The 24,306-nt window shown below is 50.3% G+C and overlaps 3 protein-coding genes across 3 annotated transcripts; 1 reads left to right on the top strand and 2 right to left on the bottom strand.

Annotated features, from left to right (window-relative positions):
* Positions 1 to 4,330: 4,330 nt before the first annotated feature.
* Positions 4,331 to 5,527, bottom strand: LOC136494628 (F-box protein At3g07870-like). Its single transcript, XM_066490802.1, has one exon. The coding sequence runs from the start codon at positions 5,525 to 5,527 to the stop codon at positions 4,331 to 4,333; it is 1,197 nt and encodes a 398-aa protein (XP_066346899.1).
* A 4,433-nt stretch (positions 5,528 to 9,960) lies between these two features.
* LOC136491994 (nuclear pore complex protein NUP98B-like) lies at positions 9,961 to 11,865 on the top strand. The gene is made up of 6 exons (XM_066488170.1): positions 9,961 to 10,047; positions 10,490 to 10,547; positions 10,653 to 10,713; positions 11,088 to 11,223; positions 11,555 to 11,668; positions 11,801 to 11,865. The coding sequence occupies exons 1-6, from the start codon at positions 9,961 to 9,963 to the stop codon at positions 11,843 to 11,845; spliced, it is 501 nt and encodes a 166-aa protein (XP_066344267.1). The 3' UTR covers positions 11,846 to 11,865.
* Positions 11,866 to 16,174: 4,309 nt separating this feature from the next.
* LOC136491995 (uncharacterized) lies at positions 16,175 to 17,152 on the bottom strand. Its single transcript, XM_066488171.1, has 3 exons — positions 17,048 to 17,152; positions 16,480 to 16,975; positions 16,175 to 16,404 (listed from the first exon to the last, which is right to left on the bottom strand). The coding sequence occupies exons 1-3, from the start codon at positions 17,150 to 17,152 to the stop codon at positions 16,175 to 16,177; spliced, it is 831 nt and encodes a 276-aa protein (XP_066344268.1).
* Between the last annotated feature and the right edge of the window lie 7,154 nt (positions 17,153 to 24,306).

Raw genomic sequence — 24,306 nt, forward strand, 5'->3', positions numbered from 1 at the left:
TTTATGCTTGCAACCGGTCCATCAAGCCAAGTCTTGTCTTGATCTTCTCCACCTTGATCACATGACTCAATGTCATGTCTCATGTGCATTTAAGCTCCTTCGTCATCACATGTGTGAGCTTTGCAACATCTCCAAGCCATTTTTACCTTCATGGCATATGTTGCTCACACATATGTACATGTGGACTAATCACCTGTGTATCTCACATAAACACAATTAGTCCACCTAAGTTGTCACTCAATTACCAAAACCAAACAAGGACCTTTCATGTGCTCACGGTCATGAGCGGCCTTGGAACATTTACGGAATAGATGATGAACACTAATGATATGGATGATAAAGATGCTCATTAACGATTGCTATTTATGCTATTCATTATTCATGATTACCTAATCATGTGTTTACCTGGGCTTGTGGATAAATTTGTTGCTACTCAATTGCTAAAATTAAGCTAATCACAGTAAACCAGTGTCAGCCTTTTGAGCCTCATGAACCCCATGTTATATTTGTTGAGTACGACATGTACTTACACTTGCTTTATTTTTCAATTATTTGGATAAAAATCCCGGATGGGTACCAGATTACTAGAGTTTGGAGAAATTAGGCTTGTGATCAACCAGTCAGTTGTCCCTGTGGATTTAGAGTCTTCACCCGAAGATCGGAGTTGTCTTTCTGCTGTCTATACTCTGAGGTTATATTCTTTATACTAATACGTTATGTATTTAAGCATTGTCTATTGATATTACCCTTATTTGTAGCTATATGTGAGATTTGACTTTCTGGGCTCATATATGGTGTGTATCTGGTTTTGTCCTTGAAACCGAGTGCTACATGTTTTAGCAGGAACTGATCGGTGGTACCTTATCTCATGTGCTTTGCTCTCAATTTGTTTCACAACAATTTGATTTGGCTGCAAGGATGGGTCTGTGCCACACTGCCACTTAGAGCAGAGCTTATTGTTTTTTCTTTTGTTTACAAGCATTCTTTAGTATTCGAGGTGAGCTTAGAGTGGAGGTGCTCAGTTTAGGTGTTGGAATACTCTTCTTTCAGCAAAATAGCAAGTGGCATCCTTTTTCTACTTTTAGGCGCAAGGATTGCTGCCACATAGAATCGAGCTAAATGTAGTATTACTTATCTGTTTGTTTTGTCAATGGCTTCTATTATCGTAATTTAACTATTTAAGAAGTTATTCGGGTTTGCTATTAGAACACACACTTAGAGTGAACTAGAAAATATTGACATCATTTTGGTATTTTTGGGATTCCTCTCTACTGCTTGTGTTCACTAGCTGCTAGAAAAGCCTTTCCTGCTAGCTCTATTTGTGTATTAGAAGTGAGCTTAGATGGGAATGTTCTTAATTTAGCTGTTATCATGCTCTGCCTTTCAGCGAAATAGTAAGTGGGTTCCATTTGCTATTATTAGGTGGAGTGGCATCGATTTCACCAAAACCGTAGTATTGTTTCTTTTTCTTTCTATTTTTCATGGGTTCCTGTTTTGGTGATTTTGACTATTAGAAATGTGGTTAGAATGGTAGTTGATTGGTTTTACAGTTACATTAGCGTTGTTTGTGTATTAGAAGTGAGCAGACTGGAATGTTCTTTCTTAGGTGTTACAATGCTCTTCCTTTTCCATGAAATAGCAAGTGGCATCCATTTGCTATTATTAGGTGCAAGTGGCATCAATTTCTGCAAAAACGTAGTATTACGTTGTCTTTGTTTTATCATGATGTCTTGGTTTCCTGTTTGGTGATTTTGAGTATTAGAAATGTGGTTAGCATGAGCGGTGCATGTTTTTTCTGTTTTATTAGCTGCTAGAACAATCTTTCCCGCTAGCGCTGTTTGTGTGTTAGAAACGAGCTTAGACTGAAAGGTTCTTAATTTAGCTGTTGTAATGCTCTTTCTTCTGTAAAATAGCAAGTGACATCCATTTGGTACTGTTGGCTGCAAGTGGCATCCATTTCAGCGGACTATTCCCTTTTTTCTGTTCTGCATGGTTTCTTTTTTTGCAATTTGTCCATTAGAATTGCTGTTAGAATGATAGATGTTTCATTTTTCTGTACACTTGCACTTTCAGCGAATTGGAAAGTAGTGACATCCTTTTGCTACTTTGGGCATCCCCTCTAGCGTTTTTGTTCATTTATATGTTATAAGAGCTGTTTGCGAACAAACCATAGCTCTTCGGGTAGCTCAGCTATTATGTATGATGCACAAGTGAATACTACAGGCAACAAGCAACCAGACCAACTTAATCGCATCTCAGCCAGTTTAGGGTTGTCATTGTTTTCGCTTTAGGGTTGTTTGAATATTTTGCCCCTTGTTAGAAGCTTATTTTCAATTTCTTTTTGGTTTTTTTAATTTATCCTCCCAATTGGAAGCTTGTTGTATTGTTTTGTTGTTGCTTTGGGGTTCTTTTTTTTAAAATTTATCCTCTCAATTTGAAGCTTGTTGTATTGTATTGTTGTTTGATTATTGGGGGTTGTCATTGTTTTTGCTTTAGGGTTGTTTGAAAATTTTGCCCCTGGTTGGCAGCTTATTTTGTTTTATTGCTGTTTTTTGTGTTTATTTTTAAAATTTCCCCCCACTTGGCAGCTTGTTTTATTGTATTATTGTTCTTTTGGGGGTTCTTTTTTTAATTTATCCTCCCAATTGGAAGCTTGTTGTATTGTTTTGTTGTTGTTTTGGGGTTCTTTTTTATAATTTGTGCTCCCAATTGGAAGCTAGTATTGTATTGTTGTTTAATTATTGGGGTATGCTTTTAAATTTGATCCCTAGTTCATAGCTTGTTTTGTTTTAGGGTTGTTTTTATAATTTGGTGCCTAGTAGCAGATTTTTGTTGTTGTTTTTATTAAGTTTGACCCTTAATTGGTAGCCCTTTTTTATGTTGTTAGTGTTTTTTATATAATTTGGCCTCCAGTTGGTAGTTTTTGTTGTTGTTGTTTGGGTTGTTTAATCTCTAGAAAGATAGAGAGGATATGGTTGAATTTGTGAGGAATACCGCTACAGAGTTCAAGGAGTACTATATTCATTGTGTTTTTCTTTTCTTTGAACATTGCTCTTCTAGTAATGCAACGTAATAGAAAGTCTGTATTATTAATTTTGTTTGCATTGTTTTATTACATTGAGTTATTGACCTTGATCATGCTTTTGATACAATGAACAACACGAGTGATTATGTTGGGTTACAACTGCACTGATGAGAAGGAACTTGAGGATGCCTTGGGTTTGGTTGTGGCATGGGCGGTGGCTTGGGGGTGCGAGGCGCATCGGCTTTGTGCGCAGGGTTCGAGCAGGCATTTCGCACGGATGTGGAGGTCAGATTTGTGTTTGATTTGCTGCTTTGGTTTCTATCCTTGTTGATGTTTGTTCGATTAGTGATCTGCATTATAGGATGGTCAATCCCCTGTCATAGTATGCGACCCTGTATATGGTCCTGCAGGCTAATAGCTTGAACTATAGCATCTATGGCTGCCCTACGGTATCTCAACTGTAGCTTGAACTATAGCATCTATGGCTATAATTATGGAGTAATGATCTTTGCATATATGATACGTTTGCAGCTTGCCAGATGCCAGCGATGAACCTTGTATGTTTTCAGAGTTCATTGCAGATCTCTCTGGCCTGACATGGTTGGTCGTGGTGTGGCCTGATGTTGTGTTTTTGCCTATTATGGTTACCACATGTACCTAAACCCGCACTTGCAGAATGGGCTATGAGATTTGTAATTTTTGGCCTTTCTAAATTTAATGTCTTTTAGTTTTCAAACAATCCTGTCTTGCCCAGTTGTTGTTGATTTTTTTTGAGTGGAGCCCAGTTATTGTTGGTCATCATGCTTGTTAGACAACAATAAAAACAACAGCGCGATACATATTTAGACAGACCAATTAGGCTTCATGAAGCCTGCGAACTTGACCTTTCCACCTAGGCAACCGGCCCACAAAAGCAACAAAACTACAAAAGATAAGAAGGCGCCAGATTAAAATTCAATGGTTCAAAATTTGTGTGCTGCAACGTGTTGAAACACTCGAATCTTTTGCTATGCTGCATTGGTTGTTTTCCTGTGCTGGAATCACATGGGTTGTTGGAAGTCTACAAAACAACTGAATGACAGGTAGCTCAGAAACACAGCTGACGAGGGGTGTTTTCTAAGCCTAGTGTATCAACAAGATGGAGAAAGATGGAGAATCGTTGTGCGTAGCCAAAAACCAAAGAGAACAACCTAACACTAACAGAAACCTAAATATTGACGGGTGCATCAAAAGTGAACACTTAAACATTGATGGGCCAACAACACCCGAAACAATAACACAGATAAAAAAAAAGTGTCGAATAACTTAGCACCAGAAGTGGATGAACGGCAAGTCGGCGCCGGAGGACCTCTTGAAGTTAGGGTTCTCCACCAGGCTCTCCCTGAACACATGCCGTGACACGAGAACGTTGTTCCTCGGCGTGGCCACGGAGTGGACAGCCCTAATCGTCTTCATCCTCACGTTGTACACCAACAAACCGCAGTGGCTGCCCAGCATGATGTTCCCTTGGTCGTCAGACGCCGCGGCCGTAGACCACAAATTCGATGAGTGATGCGATATTGATTGCCACGGCGTCGGAACTTGGTGGCGGCGTTCCCACCTCCCGGCGCCGTAGTCGACGAGGAACCAGAGGTCGACGTGCTTCACAGCCCCGAAGTTGGCCGCCACGAGCAGCCCGTGCATGACGAACAGCTTCATCAGCGGGTGGGTGATTGTCCGCGGCCCCGCCATCAGGCGGAACTTCTCTGACTGCACGTCGAACGCCACCATCTCCGTCGTCGTCTCTTGTTTGGACGACAAGTCCCGAGGACGACGTGGCGGCCAGTGCATGCTGTCGTGAAGGGCCACTGGTGTCGTCTCCGACGGTGTGTCCGGCTCCAGGCCATCGTCCGCGGCGTGTGTGTCTACATGCCGAGGCTCGGCGGCACCGGTGGAGAGGATGCACCACGTCCGGCCGGCGGACGTAAGGCGGCCGCACAAGAGCCGGTACTCGCCGGACTGCTGGTGGAAGTAGAAAGCATACTCTCTAACGTTGACGGTGATGCGGCGGCGGCCATAGCTTTCATCAGTGAGCTTGGGGAGCTCGGCCCACTGCCTCGTGACGGGGTTGCAGAGGAAGTAGATGCCCGCCGCATCCTTCCTGAATAGGAGGACGCCGTTGCACGAGTCGAGTAGGAGGGGATCCATGGAAGACAAAGGCACGGACCTGGGGTACCGGATGAGACGCCGCTGGTCCGCCGTCTCGCCGGAGACAGGGAGCACGTCCAGCGCGATGTCGACAGCATAGCCGCGTTGCACCGAGTCCAGGTACGTGTACAAGACAACCTTAGAAGGCTGTCGGCGCGCGTTGGCGGCGAGGAAGAGCGGGCGGGTTGTGATGTCGCGCCACGCCTTGCAGACGACGCGGAAGCGGAGGACGGACTTGACCGGCAGGCGGACGAGGATCTCTGCGCAGATGTCATCGGAGAGATGAGGCGGCGCGGCGGCGAGTTGCACCTCCATCCTTAAACTATGTTGCCGCATCAATATCTTGCCGGCTCGGATATATTATATGTAGTATATATATATATACGGGTGAAAACGGTACGGATATTTTTTTTTGACCGTATTCGAGACTGAATTCGATTACAAGAGTTCAAATCTGTCCGTATCCGAGTCCGGATATTCAACATCCGATACCGTATCCGTATCCGAATAATCAAATCGCATATTTATGATATCGATATCCAATCGTATCATATCTGTCATGGTTGACAATATCCGTATTCGAATCCGAATCCGAACAGAAATATGAAAACAAATATAATATCAGTGATATCCGTTCGTATCCGATCCGTTTTCATCCATAAGTATATATGTATAAGCGTAAGTGTTTGATCGAACGCCGGATGTTCAAGCGTAATGAGCAATGATTCTCTTGCTGGTTGCAAGCCTGCAACCGTGACGTGAAGCACTACAACTAGTAATCTTCAAGCGCGCGTTTGGAAACTTAGAGCACTCGAGCAACCAGAGGAGAAAAACAATTCCCTTTCCTAAAACTGTCATATAGAGGAGTACTGGAATAGGATGGAAAAAACTGCTACAACAAATCTCTCTTTCTTATAATTTATATAGGTAGCGTGCCCGTGCATTGCTACGGGACAACAAAACTTTTGTACTAAAAACATGGATCGCACGATAAGATAAGGTAACAAAGCGTAGATGTGGTATGTTTAAGATTCTACCAAAATCTTCTCTGCAGCTAGCAAGCATGAGATGACCTATACCACCTGCAACTTAACCCATCAATGGCAATATTTCTTCTGGTTCCTATCAGTGAATATATGAGCTATTATTTCTCATCCCAACTCTTATCATTTGCTCAGGACCAACAAGAACAAAATTTAATATCTAAGAAATCAAGCAAGGATGGGAAGAACATCCCACATTGATCAGTTGCTGGGTGGAAATAAAACAAACTGATGTGCACCTATGTTATATCCAAAATCAGAATTAATTTGTTGCATTAAAAAAAGTTCATAACTAATTTACTCACCTCCCATATTTACTGAATAGGTTCTCAATGTCAGTTTGCCAGGTATGATGGGCAATGTAGCAGACGAATAACTTGGTGTTACTAACTTGTTGACTAGATGGATCATATCGACATATTTTGTGCTGCAAGACAAAGAAAAGGTCAAGATACCCGCACAGAGGATATTTGTGCGAGAGCTAACAGATATGCAAATAGACTATACATGATACATCAATTAATTGGTCTACCTTTATGAAAGCTCTAGTTTGGTTTTGATTAATTGATAAAACCTTTGGTGCTAACCTAGTTTATCAAAGTGATCATGAGATAGGTAGCACTATTCTAAGTGGTAAAGATCATGATGATGGTGTGACTATGGTGATGATCAAGTGCTTGAACTTGGAAAAGAAGAAAGAGAAAAACAAAGAGCTCAAGGCAAAGGTGATATCCATAGGAGCTTTTCGGTTTAGTGATTGAGACACTTAGCGAGTATGATCACATTTAGAATCGATAGTTGTACTATTAAGATGGGTGAAACTTATATCGAAATGCGGTTATCAAAGTGCCACTAGATGCTCTAACTCATTGCATATGTATTTAGATCTAGTGGAGAACTAACACCCTTGATAATGTTTGTGAAAATATGCTAACACACATACACAAGGTGATACACTCAATGGTTGGTATATTTGAGCAAGGGTGGAGAAGTTGGTGAAGTAGAGGAGCTGTCTTTCACTGATCGGACGCTGGTTTCTGTGTGACCAGACTCAGCCGGGTGCGTCCGGTCAGCTCTGGACAGTGAACTGCTCAGCTCAGTAAATGACCGAATGCTGGGTCAAAATGTGACCTGACGCGACACTTGTGCGTTCGGTCGAGGCTGACGTACGGTGACGTAAGCAGCTGAGAGAGAGCGGTGAAGACCTGACGCTGTCGTGTGTCCGCTCGCGGGAAACCGGACGCGTCCGGTCACTGTTTTGCCGCTCAGGGAGCTCTCTGGAAGTGATCTGACGCCGGGCAGCCACGGGGAGCAGCGCGTCCGGCCAAGGCTTGGCCTTGGCGCGTGCGAAGAAGAACTGGCGCGATCGGCGCGTTCGGTCGTCTCTTAGGCGCTGGCGTGGTAGAAGTCGACCGTTGGAATCAGGCGGTCGCGGTTTAACCATAGTGACACGTGGCAAGCATCCGAGGACTAGACGCAGGCCTAGGTGCGTCCGATCACCCTGACCTGCGCGTCCGGTCAATGCGCAGTGGACTGCTCTATGAGCCCAATGACTCTATTTCGATGGAACCTCTATATAAGGTGTTTGGCCGGCTCAAGCTCACCCTTTTGGCCATTTGCATTGACATAGCAACCTTGTGAGCTTAGCCAAAGTTTTCCCACTTATCTCCATCATTGATTCATTATCTTTGTGAGATTGTGAGAGAATCCAAGTGTATTTCTTGAGTGATTGCATCTAGAGACACTTGGTGTTCGTGTTTCGCTGTGGGATTCGCTTGTTACTCTTGGTGATTGCCGCCACCTAGATGGCTTGGAGCAGCGAGAATCGTCGAGCGGAGGAAGGTGCTTGTCTCCGGCTCTGATCATAGTGATTGTGAGGGGTTTTTGACCTTTCCCCGACGGAGAGCCAAAAGATACTCTAATGGATTGCTCGTGCTTGTGTGATCCTCATCTTGTGTTGGTTGTGCGGCACCCGGTTGCGGGTTTGACGTGTGATGCCAATTAGCGCGTGAACTGTAACACCCTCGGTGTTACACTATAAATCATTTACTAAAACATGTTATAAGCATCATGTTTATGTGTTAATGCATGTAATAAAGAGTGTAGATCAATTTCCGTAACTCAAAACGATCAATGGAAGTGCAAAACAAAAGTTAATTCATTAGTCATGTTATATCACTTAGGGTTTAAAACCAATTTTTATTAAGCAAAAAGGCCATAGGACATGTATGTGGGTTTGAAGTGCAAACTTTATAGATGACAATGAAATACTCACGGTCGAAAAATGATATTGCTAGCTAATATTTCCATTAGCTTAGAGATCGCAATTGGAAATCCAATTCAGCTCTAACACTCAGAAAATTTCAAATCTGTCGACAGTTAGACACTGCTATGTTTAACAATTTATCGCGAGAGATTGGGTTAAGGAATAGTGAAGTATTATGGCTTGTTTTAGTAGCCTAATGGACCCCCTAAGGCGTAGCGAAGTGGGTTTGGGGATTGGAGCAAATGATTAGGGGTTTCGAACGCTTTAACCGTGCACAGCAAAATCTCAGCGATGCCTGAATACAAAGACAAGAGTCACGAAGAATTGAGGTTGGAAGACTATCAGCGTGGAGACAAGGGTGAGGAAAATTGTTTGTTTGGGGGTCAAGGATTTTGCTTGATTTGCAAACCCCCTTTAAACCATACTTTACTTCCATGTATTGTGTTGTCATGCTTGTTTTTGCATGAGCTGGACTGACCAGTGTGTTATACCCTGGCTTATGATACACCTTGAAATCTGAATAGAATTGACAAATAAAACATGCTGCTATTCCCTTTATTAATTGTTTATTATATTATTGCTGGATTTCTTTGGTCCATGTAAATTGTAATTTTTTCTTTTGAAACATATGCAACACTCTTAATATTTGTACTTGCAGGTGGACCAAACCCTTCTGGAACTCCAGCAGCGGCACCTAGCTTTCCATCATCACAACAGAATGCTTTTGCTCCGACAAGCAATCCATTTAACCCGCCTGCCACAAACCCATTTTCAACAATCAATCCATTTGCTCCTAAGCCTGCTCCAACTAGTACTTCACCATTCAACACCTCATTTAACAATGCATCTTCGAGCCCATTCACATCATCCACTAGTACCACAATGTTTGGGCAAACAGGTGTTTCTACATTTCCAGCAAGTACTTCGCCATCATTATTTGGAAATACCAATCCTGCTTCTGGTACATCGTCGTTATTTGGCACATCAATGACGAATGATCCAAGTCCATTCGGCACTGGTTCATCGTTAGCTAACACTCAATCAGCCCCACTATTTTCCTCATCATTTGCTCAACCAATATCAAGTACACCGGCTTTCTCCTCTGGGAGCCTATTCGGTTCAACTAATCCTGGCAATCTGTTTAGCAGCAGCGGGCCTTCACTTTTTTCAACAGTACGCATCCTTTGTCATTTTGTCCTCATATTTTATTACTAGCATGGTTTTTAAGGCGTTGCCTAGGCATCCAGGCGGTAAAAAATCGTGGGCGTTCCCGTCGCCACGACCAAAATCCAGCAAAACAAGAGAGTAGGGGAGGGAGAAGAAAGAGGAAGAACTAGAGGAGGACCAGCATGATTCAGGGAAGGCTATCTCCGCCCCATCCGCATCGGCTCCCTTGGCCATGTTAGCTTTCCTCACGGGCCAACTGCAGCATCAGGGATATGAGGGGGGCAGCAGCAGGCCAGCAGCTCTCGATCTGCACAGAGTGGAGAGGGATCTGGAAGGGGGCGGCACCAGCATTGGAGAAGGTGAGGGGAAGAGGCGGGGAGGACCGGAGTAGAGGTGCCACGGAGGCAGCAACAGATGTGAACGGGAGGGGGAGGGAGGGAGAGATCGATTCGCCGCCTGATGGAAGGGGTCTCGGGAGGGGGATTGGCGCTCTAGGCCTTGCTCAGGGAAGGTTGCATGGGCTTTTTGGTGGTCTCTTGGGCTGGGCTTTCTTAGTTTTTCCCCTTTCTTTTCTTTTTTAATTTCCTTTTCCTACCTTCTCCATACTGCAGCTCTGAAGTTCTTCATATTCATATGGTGTCGCCTTGCCTCGCCTTAGACGACAACTAGGCGACTGAAAAGGGTGGCTCGCCACGCCTTGCCTTACCACCTTAATAACCATGCTTACTAGATTCTTGTTATCATTTCTTATTTATTAGTACTTAATTTATTTTGCTTCTAATGATTCAGCCAACATTTCAGCCATCTGCCGCTGCTCAATCTTCAAACATGTTCCCCTTCCAACCTCCGATTCAACCAGGTCAGTATTTTATATTTACACCTTTCTCTTCTTTTTATAATTTGTCTTCAAAGACTAATTTGGGCTTAACTTATGTTCAAATGCATGCCTGCATGGATACAGCAGTTTCTACAGGTGGATTCCCTGGTTTTTCCAACACTACGAATCAGGCCTTGATTGGACGGCCGTATGATCTACTGCTATTTCTCAAATGCGCTTGATTATTCTTTTCCTATTTAGTAATTTCTTTTTGATGGATTAAAACACTGATTAGTTATAACAAGGTGAAGGTAAAACAATATTACGATCAGTCTAATGTGGAGTACGGTGTAGTCAAAGAATGAAAAAAACTTGATGGTTCATGGAGACTAGCTTATATTTGATGCCATGGGACTGCCAGATTGTTATTTTATATCTGTATAGTCTAAGAGCATGGTTTTGGCAGAGATCATAATTATCCCACAATTCACAAATGAGTTTTGGTGACCTTATGTTTTTTTTTTTTACTAAAGTAATACATTATTCAGTTTAACATGGTGTGTCCTGTTGCATTTTTCACAGAACTGGCCAGTCCAGTATGGTCATGCAGCCTGCTCCTGTTTCAAATCCGTTTGGGACGCTTCCAGCAATGCCTCAGATGTCTATTGGGAATGGTGGATCTTCACCATCAGTTCAATATGGGATATCAAGTTTGCCGGTTAGTTTTAAGCATTTTCAATTGTTTATGTAGAAGTAGGTGGAGTGGTGAGAGCTATCTCACTGAGTCACCAGGTCGTAGGTTCAAAGTAGCCTCTCCGTAGATTTTGCGGGGGAAGGCTTGCCTCGGTTTTTCCCTTCCCCAGACCCCACTTATGTGGAAGCCTCTGGCACTGAGTCTGCCCCTTTTATGTAGAAGTAGGTGGACAGTAGAGATAGTAGCAAGATCGTGGTTGTTAATTAGGAAGGTGTGGTACTAAAGGTGCCATAAGCAGGTAGCCAGGTACCACATATGAAGGGGTGATTGATTGCAACTTCTTACAGTTTTGCAGGTTGCTGAGAAGCCTCTTCAAAGTAGAGCATTGTCCATGGCGGTTCCTAGGCATTTGTCACAGAGAAGGATAAAACTTCTGCCAAGAAAATATAATACAATATCTGATGGCAAGGTAATGAATGACCGGACCTGTAAGAATAGAATAACTTCAAAGTTTTTTTTTTATGATTTGTTAATGGAGCTTTTGGAAGCCATTGTGAAACCATTGAAACATTGCTCAGTTTCTTCTTTTATTCCAATATAGGTTCCATTGAGAGAACCCAAGGAATCTGGTAATTCGTCCAATTGAGCAGTGGCCTTCGCGGAGAGAAACTGACCGGCAGTCGACTTTGAAGAATGCTACTGAGGAGCTTTTTGGTGACATACAGTAATCCTGATTCCTGAGGAGCGAGGGATGGACGATGGAATGTCTTGTAGTTAAAGTAGCGTTTTTATTTGAGTATGTCTACTGAACAACCATTTGTTTTATGCAGTTTTATGAATTTTTTTTGCACCATAGAATTAAGATCCAACAGCCTCCACCCTTATTCTAACTCTAACCTCCGGTCTTCTTCTACCTCCAGACAATCACAAATCACAATATCACAGATCCACAGATCACAAGAAACAATTTTTTTTCTATGAAAGGACAAATCATAGATCGCAGAGGAGGAGGAGAGGCCTACTGGAGCCGGATTCGCTTCGATCGCTTTGCTTCGACTGGCCACTCGATCGCAGTTGGCAGTCAGATCGCAGTTGGCAGTTGGCAATCAGATGGCAGTTGGCAAATAGCGACGGAGCGGGCGTGTCGGGTTCATAAACCCGGGGTCCCTCGGGGACCGGCTTCCACGCCAGGGCTCGGCCCAGAAGAACGGCATTTTCTTCTTCTGGACCGGCCCAAAAATCTGAACTCAACAGACCGGAGCACTCGCTTCAGGCCCAGGCCGCCTTCGGCCCATCTCTCCGACCGGAGCATTAGCTCAGGCTCAGGCCAGCTCCAAACGGCCTCTCCAATCGGAGCGCTAGCGTCAGACCCCGGCCGCCTCCACACGGCCTCCACTCGGAAAGCCTGATCCGAGGACCGCCTCCGACTCCGACCCCGTGTCTCCGACCGGGATTCATAGAAAACCATGCTCATCGCTATTCTCCGACTGGGGACCATCCGACCGGGGACGCCCGCTCGGAAAGAACCAGAAGGCATGCGAAGAAAGGCAAGACATGGCTCACAAGTCAAAACTACTGTACCAGGGACCATACCCTGCACGAAGCAGTGCTCTAGAGCCACCCTGACACAAAGTATTGTAGGGGCCGTTAGAAACTCCCATATGGTAAGCCCCCTCCGCGTGTCTCTAGACACCGATTGCGGTATGGGCTCTAGGATCTGCCATATCGAGTGAACATAGCGCGACTCCTCACATGCCACCAGGCATCCAGAAGTGTTTGCAGTTATCGACGTCCATTCTTCCTGAAAAAGATATCTCGACCCCCCGTACACATCTGACATCCTACAGCGACATCGACAGTATTGGAAGGCTTCAACCATTATCCAGTTTTCATCACCGTAGGCAGCAAGGCTTAGAAATATCTGTACTCTCCCCCTCTCACCTGTAAAGCCATCCCCTTCATCTATAAAAGGGGATGCGCTCCCTCCAACCAAGAGAGATCGACTTCTTCAAGCTCAGACTCACTAGATCGACACCAACCCCTTACAACCGCAGTACCATCGAGTTCCGGCCGCAACCCTTCCGGTCGGAGCTTTCCGAACCTCTTGTATACCCCCTCCTTTCTCATTCTCGTTTGTAACCCCACTACAGACTTCGAGCACCTAGGCTCAGGAATAAAGTCGCCGACCGACCTCGACTGGACGTAGGGCACGTTGCCTGAACCAGTATAAATCCTGTGTCATTGAGTGCTAGGCCACCTCCGATCACAACGTACAGCAAAACTATAAATATTTACTAGTTGGCCACTTTCTGCACCGACAGTTGGCGCCGTCCGTGGGGAAGACGCTGTACGTTCAACACTTTTTTGGTAATCGGATGGCCCATTTCTCCGCCACCCCCACCGTGGCGGGCTCGGGCGATACGATTCGCTTTGGCTCGCTGGAGTTCCCCGCACTCTCGCCCGCCGGGATGCGGGTTCCACCCATCTTCGAGCCATTCTAGGTCTTCCGCTTTGGGAGCCTGGACTTCGTCGTCAACCGGCTCGGCGTACTCCACCTCCGCGAGGAGGCTCGTGACCCGGCACCCGTCGGAGGGACGTCCTCCATCGACTCTGGGACGCGCGACTTCGACGGCGCGGCATCTGTGCTTCATTCCAAGCAAACTCTCTGCTCAAACCATGTTGTGAGTAATATACATGCTGTTATTTACTTACTGCGCTCTATCTTCCGCCAAATACCCGGTGGGTTACCGTTGTCCCCATCGCAGCCGCCATACGGCCGGTTCCCCTATGGCCTTGCGTCTTCCGCGGACGCATACGCCCAGGGACTCCAAAAGGTGCTGGCACCGCACCCCCTCACGTCTGAGTTCGTGGGGATGGTGAGCTATGCTCCCACCTATTTCCTCGACATCATGGACGACGACGTTGGGAGTGACGGCTCCAGCATCGGCGACGTGGCGCCTAGCCACCGTCGGTCCCGGGAGTACGCTGTGGCGGACGTCCCGGAACAGTCGCTGGAGGTAACGGAGTCCTTCCGGACCCACGCCCCGCCGGGCCCCCACGCAGGGACCCCCGAGCTCACACGTGAGCACGAGGAGGATCTACGACGACAGTGGCCGCATCAGCCACCAACTACACCAACGCGCTCGGCACACCACACTGCGTCCCATGCGCATAAACCGGCGAGCGACGCTCGGGGTCGCGCCCGTCAGCCCCAGTGCAATGCCCTAGTTCGGGGGACCAACCCCCTGCAGTTCGCTCGGGCCAGTCAGAACGTTGCCGCCGCGGCAATGCTCCTGTGTGACCTGCCCGAGCCGAACGACCCTCGTGGACGAGCAATCCACTAGAACCTCCGGGCACTGTTGGAGACCGCCGCCATTCAACAAGCAGAGTGCTCTATGTCGCGACGCCGACTCGCGACCTTGCTCCCCGTCCGGGGAACAGGGACGCAGCAGATGGGGCACTACACCTTGTCATCGCCACAACCACCGATTGCGGCACAAGAAGCCACAACCGCTCCTCATCTTGACTTGACGACTGCCCCGTGCCGACCGCCCATCTATGCGTGGCTCGGGCCGAACCAAGATGCACGCAGCGTCGACCGGAGTCCCAGCCCTGACAGCCTAGAACCATGGACCTTTGTCCAACACCCCCAGCAAGCGCCTTTTTCGCCGTGCTTCAACGGGGGCCGCGACAAAGGTAAGGCCAGGCGCCAGTATCAAGACGAGGGCCCCTCCACGCAGAGGGGAAAAAAGAACAGAAAGGATCACCACCAACCGGCCAACTCCGCGTTGGCCGCCGCGATAGATTACGCGGGCACTCAGCCCCAGCAAGACCCTCCGGGCCACTTCCACGATCTCATGGAGAGCCAGTGCACCAACCACAACTATCTCATCAACCATCTCTACAAGGACTGCCAGCTCCTCAGGCGCCTGCTGAGGTAGGCCGGCAGGCCAAAGGAGGAAGAAGACGGGGAAGCACCAACTGAAGGACGACGATGACGACGCCCTCTCCGTGGACCTTGGAACAGCTATGTCTCTTCTTTTCCTAAGTTTCAGTCTTACCTTACTTAGCGAACGCTCCTACAAGAGCACCCCGACCCGAACACTGTTCGGCTCAGAGCGCTTGGGGGCTCCACCAGGGGGCTCTACTACCCCTTTGTTGTTTTTTACCTTAAGTACTCTTTTGCTTTTGTATAAAGAAACTCCTTCCTACCTGAGTAAAAGGGTAGTTCGTTTCTTTGTTTTACCTTACGTAACTTTGCTTTAGAACATTCTGACTGATCGCACCCCGCCTTTTCCTACGGCTACGACCGACCGAGCCTCGTGGGCCATGCCTCGGGCTTGTAAAGTTGCAGCCCATGGAACAAACGGGTAGGTACGAGAGAGAAAGAAATTTAAAACAAAATTATGCCAAGGGAGAACTAAGGAACGAAAGGGAACAAGCTTCCCCGAACGGAGCAACTCCATTACAAAAGCAAAAAACCGATTGCAGTCATTAAAACACACCACGAAACGTCTTACACGGGGGCTTCCCCACGAACTTAAAACTTCCTACATTTACTAACTACTATTATATTTTGACATGCTACTGGGCTGACCCGGCGACATCCGACGATGGTGCAACCGATGAAGGCGTGAGCTGCTCACTTCCCGACGGCACGGCATCTGGCTCGACCAAAACCGAGGCGACATTCACCTTCGGCCCAGGCTCCTCGCCATCTGAGAGCTCTGCAGCATCCTCTCTAGCTTTTGCCTAGGTCTTCACGATGGACGTCCATCACCCACTCGGCGGAGACTTGATCTGCCACCGACCACGCGTGCAGCAGCAAGCGCTCCCTGATCGACTGGATGTCCGCCATGCTCATGCCTTCAGCGTATCCGCTACATATGGTGGCGAAGTCCAGGTGCGGATGGTGCGTCCCCACCGTGGTCAGCACCCACGATGCTCCATAGAACAGCCCGGATCTGATAAGATCCTAGACCTCCCCTGAGACCTCTGCTAACTGGACGGTGGGTGCGCTGGTGCTCGGCGCTGACCCAAAGATCTCCGAAACGACGTGCTGGGCAACGTTGTGGATCTGGTCGAGATCCCCCTCAAGAGCACGACGCTCCTCATGGGACTTGGCCAGCTCCTCCATACGCTGGCCAAGCATCGCCTTGGTCGTCTCTAGGTCCCGCTCTAGCACCTCCACTTTTCTGCCCAGCTCTGCGAGAAGAGCAACGAGCTCAGAAACAGGCTAAGGGAAAAGCCAACACAAGAAAAAACAAAAAGGGGACATACCGACGTGAGAAGCCTCAAGGGTGGAGAGATCCTCCGCTTGCTGAGCCACCTGCTCGCGCAGCTGGGCCACCTGCTCATGTAGCCGGGCACTCACGTCCTCCGTCTCCATCACCCGGCCCCGGAGCACGCGCATCTCTCGATCCGCCTTCAACCGAGCCCTCCGCTCCACCTCCAAGGCCTTCTCCGCTGACTTTAGGGCGGCGCACTCCGGATCAAGGGCCGCCAAGGCCTCCTGAAGCGCCACCTCGGTGTTTGCCAGGGACGCCCGCAACTCCGCCTCAGTCTCCGCCTGGCGGGCCCTTGCCGCCTCGAGCCCTTGCTCGGCCATAGTCGCCTGCTCCTCCGCACACTGCTCCTCTGCCCACGCCGCGGCCGCCCCGGCCACCTGGTCCCGGGACTCACGGCAAGCGGACTCCACCCGACACTCGAGCTCAGCCATCCGAGCGTACTCCGACCAGAGGAAGTGGGACTTGCGGGACGACGTCTTCCTTATCTCCTATGAAAGGTAAGCATGCTAAAAACAACCGACAAGGGATTCAGGGGTAAAAGACTAGTACTAGAAACTCACCTCCGCCATGAGCTGCATGTCGCCCTCAACCAACTGCCGGGCAAACAAAGCCTGCTTTCGGGCGCTTTCAAGCTGCACGGTCAGCTTGGTGAGTTTTGATACCATGACATGCCCTTGCCCTCCGAAGATGTCCTAGTGCTGATGCTCTCGAGAGTCCCGAAGGACGAACCGCGTGCTCACTAGGTGCTCAGGGCAGGGCCATTCTAAGTCACCCTCCGGCACTTTGCCGGAGGGCCCAGCCTCCAACTGTGCCATCGCCAAGTCCCACGGTGACACCATCAGCCCGCCAGAGGTCCCAGCCACCGACCGGACCACTGCCAGGCTCCGCGACGGCACCAACGGCTCCGCCGTGACATCACCGGCGGGTTGCTGCAACGGCACCGACGGCTCTGCTGGGACATCCGCCTCGTCATCAGACGGGATCTCCACCACCTCATCGACCTGGGCCGCCGCCGAGCGTCCTAACCCTGGTCCGGCCACGTCTTCCCTCGGCACCTTCGGCTCCGACGGCAAGGGCGAGCCACGCGACCCTCTACCCGACAAGGTAGGAAGCTCGGTTTCCCTTACCTCCGCCGCGAGAGTCACCTCTGACGCCACCGCTACCATCGGCACCGGGATCGCCGCTAACACTAATGCCACAGCCGCTGCCTCCTCGACAGCCGAGTCAGAGGGCACCATCCCTAGAACGGAAGGTCTTGCCGCCGCAACACGCTGCAGAACAGGCTTCTAGGTCTCCTACACGGCAGTTGGGGCAATACTCATCCCTGACATTCCCAAGCCACTGACGGAAGGTATGGGTCATTCACACTCCAACAAAAAGCTCAGCTAGAAAAAAACCAAAAGAAAACGGAGAAAGACATACCGGGTGGTGAGCGGCACAACTCTAAAGGCTGACCCCGACCTTGATGCGCCCACAGGATGAGGACCGCTCCTGGACTGCGACCTGCGCCCCCTCACTTCAGATGGGGTCGGAGCCGACCCAACCTGCTCCTGCCCGGCCTGTGGATCGCCATGACCTCTTGCTCGAGGCTCCTCGACCAGAGCAGCGGCCAGGGCGTCCCCCGACTGTGAGTCACACATCGACTGGGCGCCAGTCTGCCCCTCAGACCGCCTGAACTGTTCGGCCGCATTCACGGCGGGCGGGGCCTCCTCCGGCCACAAGTTCAGCGTCGGCACCGGTCCCGTCGCCGCACATTCACCGGGCCGCTCCTCGGACCGCCCGGCTCGTCCAGCCACATCCGCCATAGGCAACGGTGGAGCTGGCAACACTGCCGAGGGGCGCGGTGACCGCATCCACTTTGCCGCTCGCTCGCCAACGGCGTTCGCGCTAGCCGCACGCTTCTTCAACGTAGGAACCTTGGCGCGCCGTGTGGCCTCCTGCTCCCCACCAGCAGACGTTGCCACGGGGTCGCAACGCACCACCGAGGTCACGACGACCTCCCGACTCTCCTCCTCGTCAGAGAAGACCGTGTCGTCTAGATCCGTAGGATCATCCGATGTGAGTTCTGACTCGACATCGCTCCTATGTTTCCCGGCCTTCACGCGCCAGGCGACCTCCTTCTTCTTCTCTTCTTTCCGCTGAACCTCCTTGGTTCTCTTCTTCTTCCGAGCGTCTACCGCCTCCTTCTGGGTAGCCTGCCGGTCCCGACCCATCGCCTCCTTGGGAAGGTGTGGCCGGGACTTGTACCACCCAAGCCCCTATGGAACAAATGAACCAAAATCAAAAAGGAAGAGGGGAAGAGGAAAAAGCATGAGCAAAGTGAGGGAGAATACCGGTGAGGGCATGATCGAGGCATTAAACGGTATGGGTTTTTCCACCACCATCTTGTTAGGCCTCAGCTGCAGCACTCGGCCGATGTGACTCCAGATCTCATCGTCCGGTAGCTCCTCCGGCAACGCGCGGTAGAGGTCCGACCGGCCATCATACTTCCACATCGGGTGCGTCCTCTCCACCAACGGCGCGACCCAGCGGCGGTAAAGGGTGTGGAACACCCACACCCCATCAAGGCTATCCCTTATGAGCTTCCGTAGCTCCTCCTCGATGACCTCCAACTTGTGCCTCTCCGTGTGGGCGCAGCCCCATGACCAACTCTTCTGCTGCACCGGCCTCCCGCTGGTAAACGCCGGAAACGACGCCCCCGCCGGATTCCTAATGTAGAACCACTCCCCATGCCATCTTCGGTTGGAATCACATGGGGAGTACACAGGATACGAGCCTCCCATGCGTGGCTTCCTCTACAGGGCGAAGCCTCCGACCGGAGCGATCTCGGCCGAACTCTAGTCCGCCATCGCTCTCCCGGAGAAGAAGAGCCAGAAGAGGTCCACGTGTGGCTCCATCTCGAGGAAAGCCTCACAAACAGTGATGAAGCCAGCGATGTGCAGCACCCCCGTTGGATTGAGGTGCTGTAGTTCTAGACCCCACTCGTTGAGGAGCCTATGCAGGAACCAATGCGCGGGGTATCCTCACCCGCGCTCGTGGAAGGTAAGGAAAGACACCACCTCATTGGGACAAGGTTGTGGGAACTCCTCCTCCTTCCCGGGGACCCTCCAGTGCACCACCTCCCGTGGCGGCAGGAACCCCTTCGCGACGAACACCTCTAGCACCGACGCCCTCACGGTGGACGACCTCCAGTCTGACATTCCAGTGAGTTCTCCTCTTCTCCCTCGCTCTCTCCCCCTTCCTTTCCTAGAAACCTCCACAGCTCTCAGGAACACTCTCGACGAGGAGGAAAAAGAAAGGTGGCGATGGCAGACGACGAACAGGTAAAAGAACGAGGCGAACACCCTCTCTCTTCTCCTACTTAAAGGAAAGGGAGCGGTGGTTAGGAAAGGGCGTGCCGATCAGGAAGGCAAAGCGGCGGGGTGAGAAACTCTCTCTCTTTTCATTTAATGCAGATGGGACACCCCTTGACCGACGGGACATGCCCAGCACGATGAAACAGCTCCTAATCAGGTAGGACGTGGCCTGGCCATGGCCCACCACTACCGCACGATCAACCACTACCGTGCGCCGGGCACGAAAACCAAAGCACCACCACACACGAACGACTCCCCGTCTCCCCAGGCTAGATCTAGAGAGACCCAACAGCGAAATCTCCGTCGGGAGAGATCAACCGGCCTCTAAGTCGATCGATTCACTCAGAATAAACACCTGAGATACAGGTCCCAGTCGGGCGTCTCCGACTAGAGCTCTTCGAACCCCGTCTCTCAGGACGCCAAGGTGAGCATGTGTTCATTAATACAAATAGTTCACACAAGGGCTAACCCACGATTGACAAGCGTAGGTACCAGTCGGACGTTTCCGACTGGAGCTCTCCGAACTCCGTCACTCCAGTCGTGTAGGCCCCACCACACGAAATCTCCGCCGGGAGACAACCAGACCCTCCTGAGTCGATCGATTCACTCAGGATAAGCACCTGAGATACAGGTAGGAAGCGAAGGGGCGCCCCGTGTGAGCCATGCTGACTCCATCTCGAATGACGAGCATGGGTCCTGGTCGGACATTTCTGACTGAAGCTCTTCGAACCCCGTCTCTCAGGTCATCAAGGTAAGCATATGTTCATTAAACATAAAAACTATTCACGCAAGGGCTAACCCACGATTGACAAGCGCAGGTCCCGGACGGACGTTTCCGACTGGAGCCCGACGAACCCCGTCGCTCCAGTCTTCAAGGTAAAACACCATCAAAGCCCCTCTATTTCATTACAAATCATTCATACATCCATACGCGCATTCATCTCATACGTCTGAACCCCCCGGACGGTTAGGGCATGAACCGCCCGGGGGCTCGAGAACTAAGCATCGCACGTGCAGCGAAATGCACCAAAACGCTCCGTGTTGCGCCACGAAGCGGTGGCTTGCCTCATTCAACATGAGCAACCAAACAGAGCCAAGGGAGAAAACCGTAGATGAGCATCATGCGGCCTTCGCCCGGTCTGGCAAACCGGGTCATCTCAACCTTCTCGTTCGATCCTGAACCTCTCGCCAAGCCCACAGAATCTCCATCGAGGGAGAGGCCGTCAGGCCACCTGGGTCGGTCTATGGAACGACCTAGGCATCTGTTGGGCTACAGGTAAAGGAGTAGTGGAATGCCACAAGAGGGCTATGCCGACCCCATCACGAACGACGGACCCGAATTCCACTCGATCACACCCGTTAGCGAGCTCACCGAGCTAGTCTTCGAGCCCGAGCGATCGGGATAGGCGACGAAACTCAGCCCCTCCGGTTGTGAGGAACCGGATGGGGTAGCGCAAAAATGACTCACAGCCCCCACGAAGGCCCAACAAGGCTCGGGGGTTTAAACGCCATGGGACCACGACTCCAAATTCGCGTCGATGGGATAGGCGACATCCGGCTATGGCTTGGGACCGTGACTCCTTAACTCGCATCGACGGGATAGGCGACATCTGGCTATGGCTTGGGACCGTGACTTCTTAAATCGCGTCGACAGGATAGGTGACATCCGGCTACGGCTTGGGACCACGACTCCTTAACTCGCGTCGACAGAATAGGCGACATCCGGCTATGGATTGGGACCGCGACTCCTTAACTCGCGTCGACGGGATAGGCGACATCCGGCTACGGCTTGGGACCATGACTCCTTAACTCGCGTCGATAGGATAGGCGACATCTGGCTACGGCTTGGGTCCGTGACTCCTTAATTTGCGTCGACGGGATAGGCGACATCCGGCTACGGCTTGGGACCGCGACTCCTTAACTCGCGTAACGGCTTCAGACGGCTTCACTAACTAAAACTAACTCTTTCAATCCACGGCGACCACCGACGCCTGGGTCTACTCGCGACTCCACCTTACCCGATCCCACGGCTCGCACCGACACCAAAGATCAAACTCTGTTGCATCCGAAACTAAGTTATTTCTGTTCACGCCACGCACCGACGCCAGGGCTTGTTTCAAAAACTAAAAACTTCCTCGTCCGATCCCCGGCGCGCACCGACACCGGGATCATTAAGTTCTATCTCAATCCAATCCTCGTGCTTAAAAACACCTCGGCTGCACAACGACGCCATGGTTAAACAAAATTCCATCTCAAACTAAAAAACATGCATACACGCCTGCTGAGACAACACCCCCAATCGGTTCGGCCCGAACCGCCTGGGGCTCGGGGGCTACACCCGCGGGTGCGCTCACGCACACCCACCTGCAAGACAAAAATCCCCCAGATGATTCTGTCTGAATCGCCTAGGGGCTCGGGGGCTCCTGTCGGGTTCATAAACCCAGGGTCCCTCGGGGACCGGCTTCCACGCCAGGGCTCGGCCCAGAAGAACGACCTTTTCTTCTTTTGGACCGGCCCAAGAATCTGAACTCAATAGACCGGAGCACTCGCTTCAGGCCCAGGCCGCCTTTGGCCCATCTCTCCGACCGGAGCACTAGCTCAGGCTCAGGCCAGCTCCGAACGGCCTCTCCGATCGGAGCGCTAGCGTCAGACCCCGGCCGCCGCCACATGGCCTCCACTCGGAAAGCCTGATCCGAGGACCGCCTCCGACTCTGACCCCGTGTCTTCGACCAGGATTCATAGAAAACCATGCTCATCGCTATTCTCCGACTGGGGACCATCCGACCGGGGACGCCCGCTCAGAAAGAACCAGAAGGCGTGCGAAGAAAGGCAAGGCATGGCTCACAAGTCAAAACCACTGTACCAGGGACCATACCCTGCACAAAGCAGTGCTCTGCAGCCACCCTAACACAAAGTATTGTAGGGGTCGCTAGAAACTCCCATATGGTAAGCCCCCTCCGCGTGTCTCTGGACACCGATTGCGGTATGGGCTCTAGGATCTGCCATACCGAGTGAACATAGCACGGCTCCTCACATGCCACCAGGCATCCAGAAGTGTTTGCAGGTACCGGCGTCCATCCTTCCTAAAGAAGATATCTCGACCCCCCTACACATCTGACATCCTACAGCGATATCGACAGTATTGGGAGGCTTCAACCATTATCCAGTTTTCATCACCGTAGGCAGCAAGGCTTAGAAATATATGTACTCCCCCCTCTCACCTATAAAGCCATCCCCTTCATCTATAAAAGGGGATGCGTTCTCTCCAACCAAGAGAGATCGACTTCTTCAAGCTCAGACTCACTAGATCGACACCAACCCCTTACAACCGCAATACCACCGAGTTTTGGCCGCAACCCTTCCGGTCGGAGCCTTCCGAACCTCTTGTATACCCCCTCCTTTCTCCTTCTCGTTTGTAATCCCACTACAGACTTCGAGCACCTGGGCTCAAGAATAAACTCACCGACCGACCCCGACTGGACGTAGGGCACATTGCCTGAACCAGTATAAATCCTGTGTCATTGAGTGCTAGGCTACCTCCGATCACAACGTACAGCAAAACTACAAATATTTACTAGTTGGTCACTTTCTACACCGACAGGGCGGGATTGGACGCGTGCGTGCGTTGCGCGGCGTCAGCATAACGGAGGGAAAGAGAGAGAAAATCCATGTGTTTTTTTTGCTAAAACATATGTGTGTTGTATAGCATTTCTATTTTATTTTGTTGGTTTGCTTTGATGGAGTAGTGGTAGTTAAGTTGCCCGCTTTACGCTCTTGCCAAATGTCATGCTGGGGTTGTCACCTATTGTGCAAAAGATTTGAGTTGTTGCTGTAAAATGCTTGCAAATTGAGCTACGCTGCTAAGAACTGTAGCAGCAGCAGAATCCACCATAACAGTCAGGCGTGTGCTACCTATCATTAACTAGGACTGCCCATGCGCTGGTATAGGAGTTGAAAGGAGGGTCTGGCTGGATGCCTAGCGAGCGAGAGTTAGCTCAAGTGGTTCCGTCCCTGTCGTGAAAAGGCCCTGGTCGGGAGTTTAACTCCCGGCTGCCGCGGGCACAGCTGCGGTAATGTGTTGTTTGTATAGAAAAAAAAAACCTCCTCGCCTGTCCTACGTCTCCAAGCACAGGTAAAAAGGTTTCGGCCCACTCACAGGGTTACGGGCCCCTGTGTGAGGGCGGGGCATGCGGTTCGAGGGTTTCCTCAGCCTGCGTGAGAGGTTTTCTTCCTAACGCAAAACTGCAAGGGCTATTTGCCCACCGTAGGCCGAGTTTTTTTTTTGGCTGGATGCCTAGCTGTGGCCCCGCCGAAAGTTCGGGGCCGGAAAGGTCTGCCAGAACCACAGCAAGATTTGAAGTAAGAATGAACTCGACTGCCATGGGGAGGCGGGGAGGGGGTTGATGTCGATAGAGAGCTATGCGAAGAAGGGGAATCAAAGAAGATTTGGGAGACATGATGGC

This window comes from Miscanthus floridulus, chromosome 11 (assembly GCF_019320115.1).
Source record: "Miscanthus floridulus cultivar M001 chromosome 11, ASM1932011v1, whole genome shotgun sequence".
NCBI lineage: Eukaryota > Viridiplantae > Streptophyta > Magnoliopsida > Poales > Poaceae > Miscanthus > Miscanthus floridulus.

What these genes read in the sequence shown, in the direction of transcription:
- LOC136491995 (XM_066488171.1), bottom strand. Translation starts at nt 17,152, where the DNA reads ATGGTATCAAAACTCACCAAGCTGACCGTGCAGCTTGAAAGCGCCCGA. An exon ending in ACATGCAGCTCATGGCGGAG is followed by an intron (nt 16,976 to 17,047) that starts GTGAGTTTCTAG and finishes TACCTTTCATAG; the next exon opens with GAGATAAGGAAGACGTCGTC. An exon ending in CCTTGAGGCTTCTCACGTCG is followed by an intron (nt 16,405 to 16,479) that starts GTATGTCCCCTT and finishes CTCTTCTCGCAG; the next exon opens with AGCTGGGCAGAAAAGTGGAG.
- LOC136494628 (XM_066490802.1), bottom strand. Translation starts at nt 5,527, where the DNA reads ATGGAGGTGCAACTCGCCGCCGCGCCGCCTCATCTCTCCGATGACATC.
- LOC136491994 (XM_066488170.1), top strand. Translation starts at nt 9,961, where the DNA reads ATGAGGGGGGCAGCAGCAGGCCAGCAGCTCTCGATCTGCACAGAGTGG. An exon ending in CCAACCTCCGATTCAACCAG is followed by an intron (nt 10,548 to 10,652) that starts GTCAGTATTTTA and finishes TGGATACAGCAG; the next exon opens with TTTCTACAGGTGGATTCCCT. An exon ending in ATGGGATATCAAGTTTGCCG is followed by an intron (nt 11,224 to 11,554) that starts GTTAGTTTTAAG and finishes ACAGTTTTGCAG; the next exon opens with GTTGCTGAGAAGCCTCTTCA.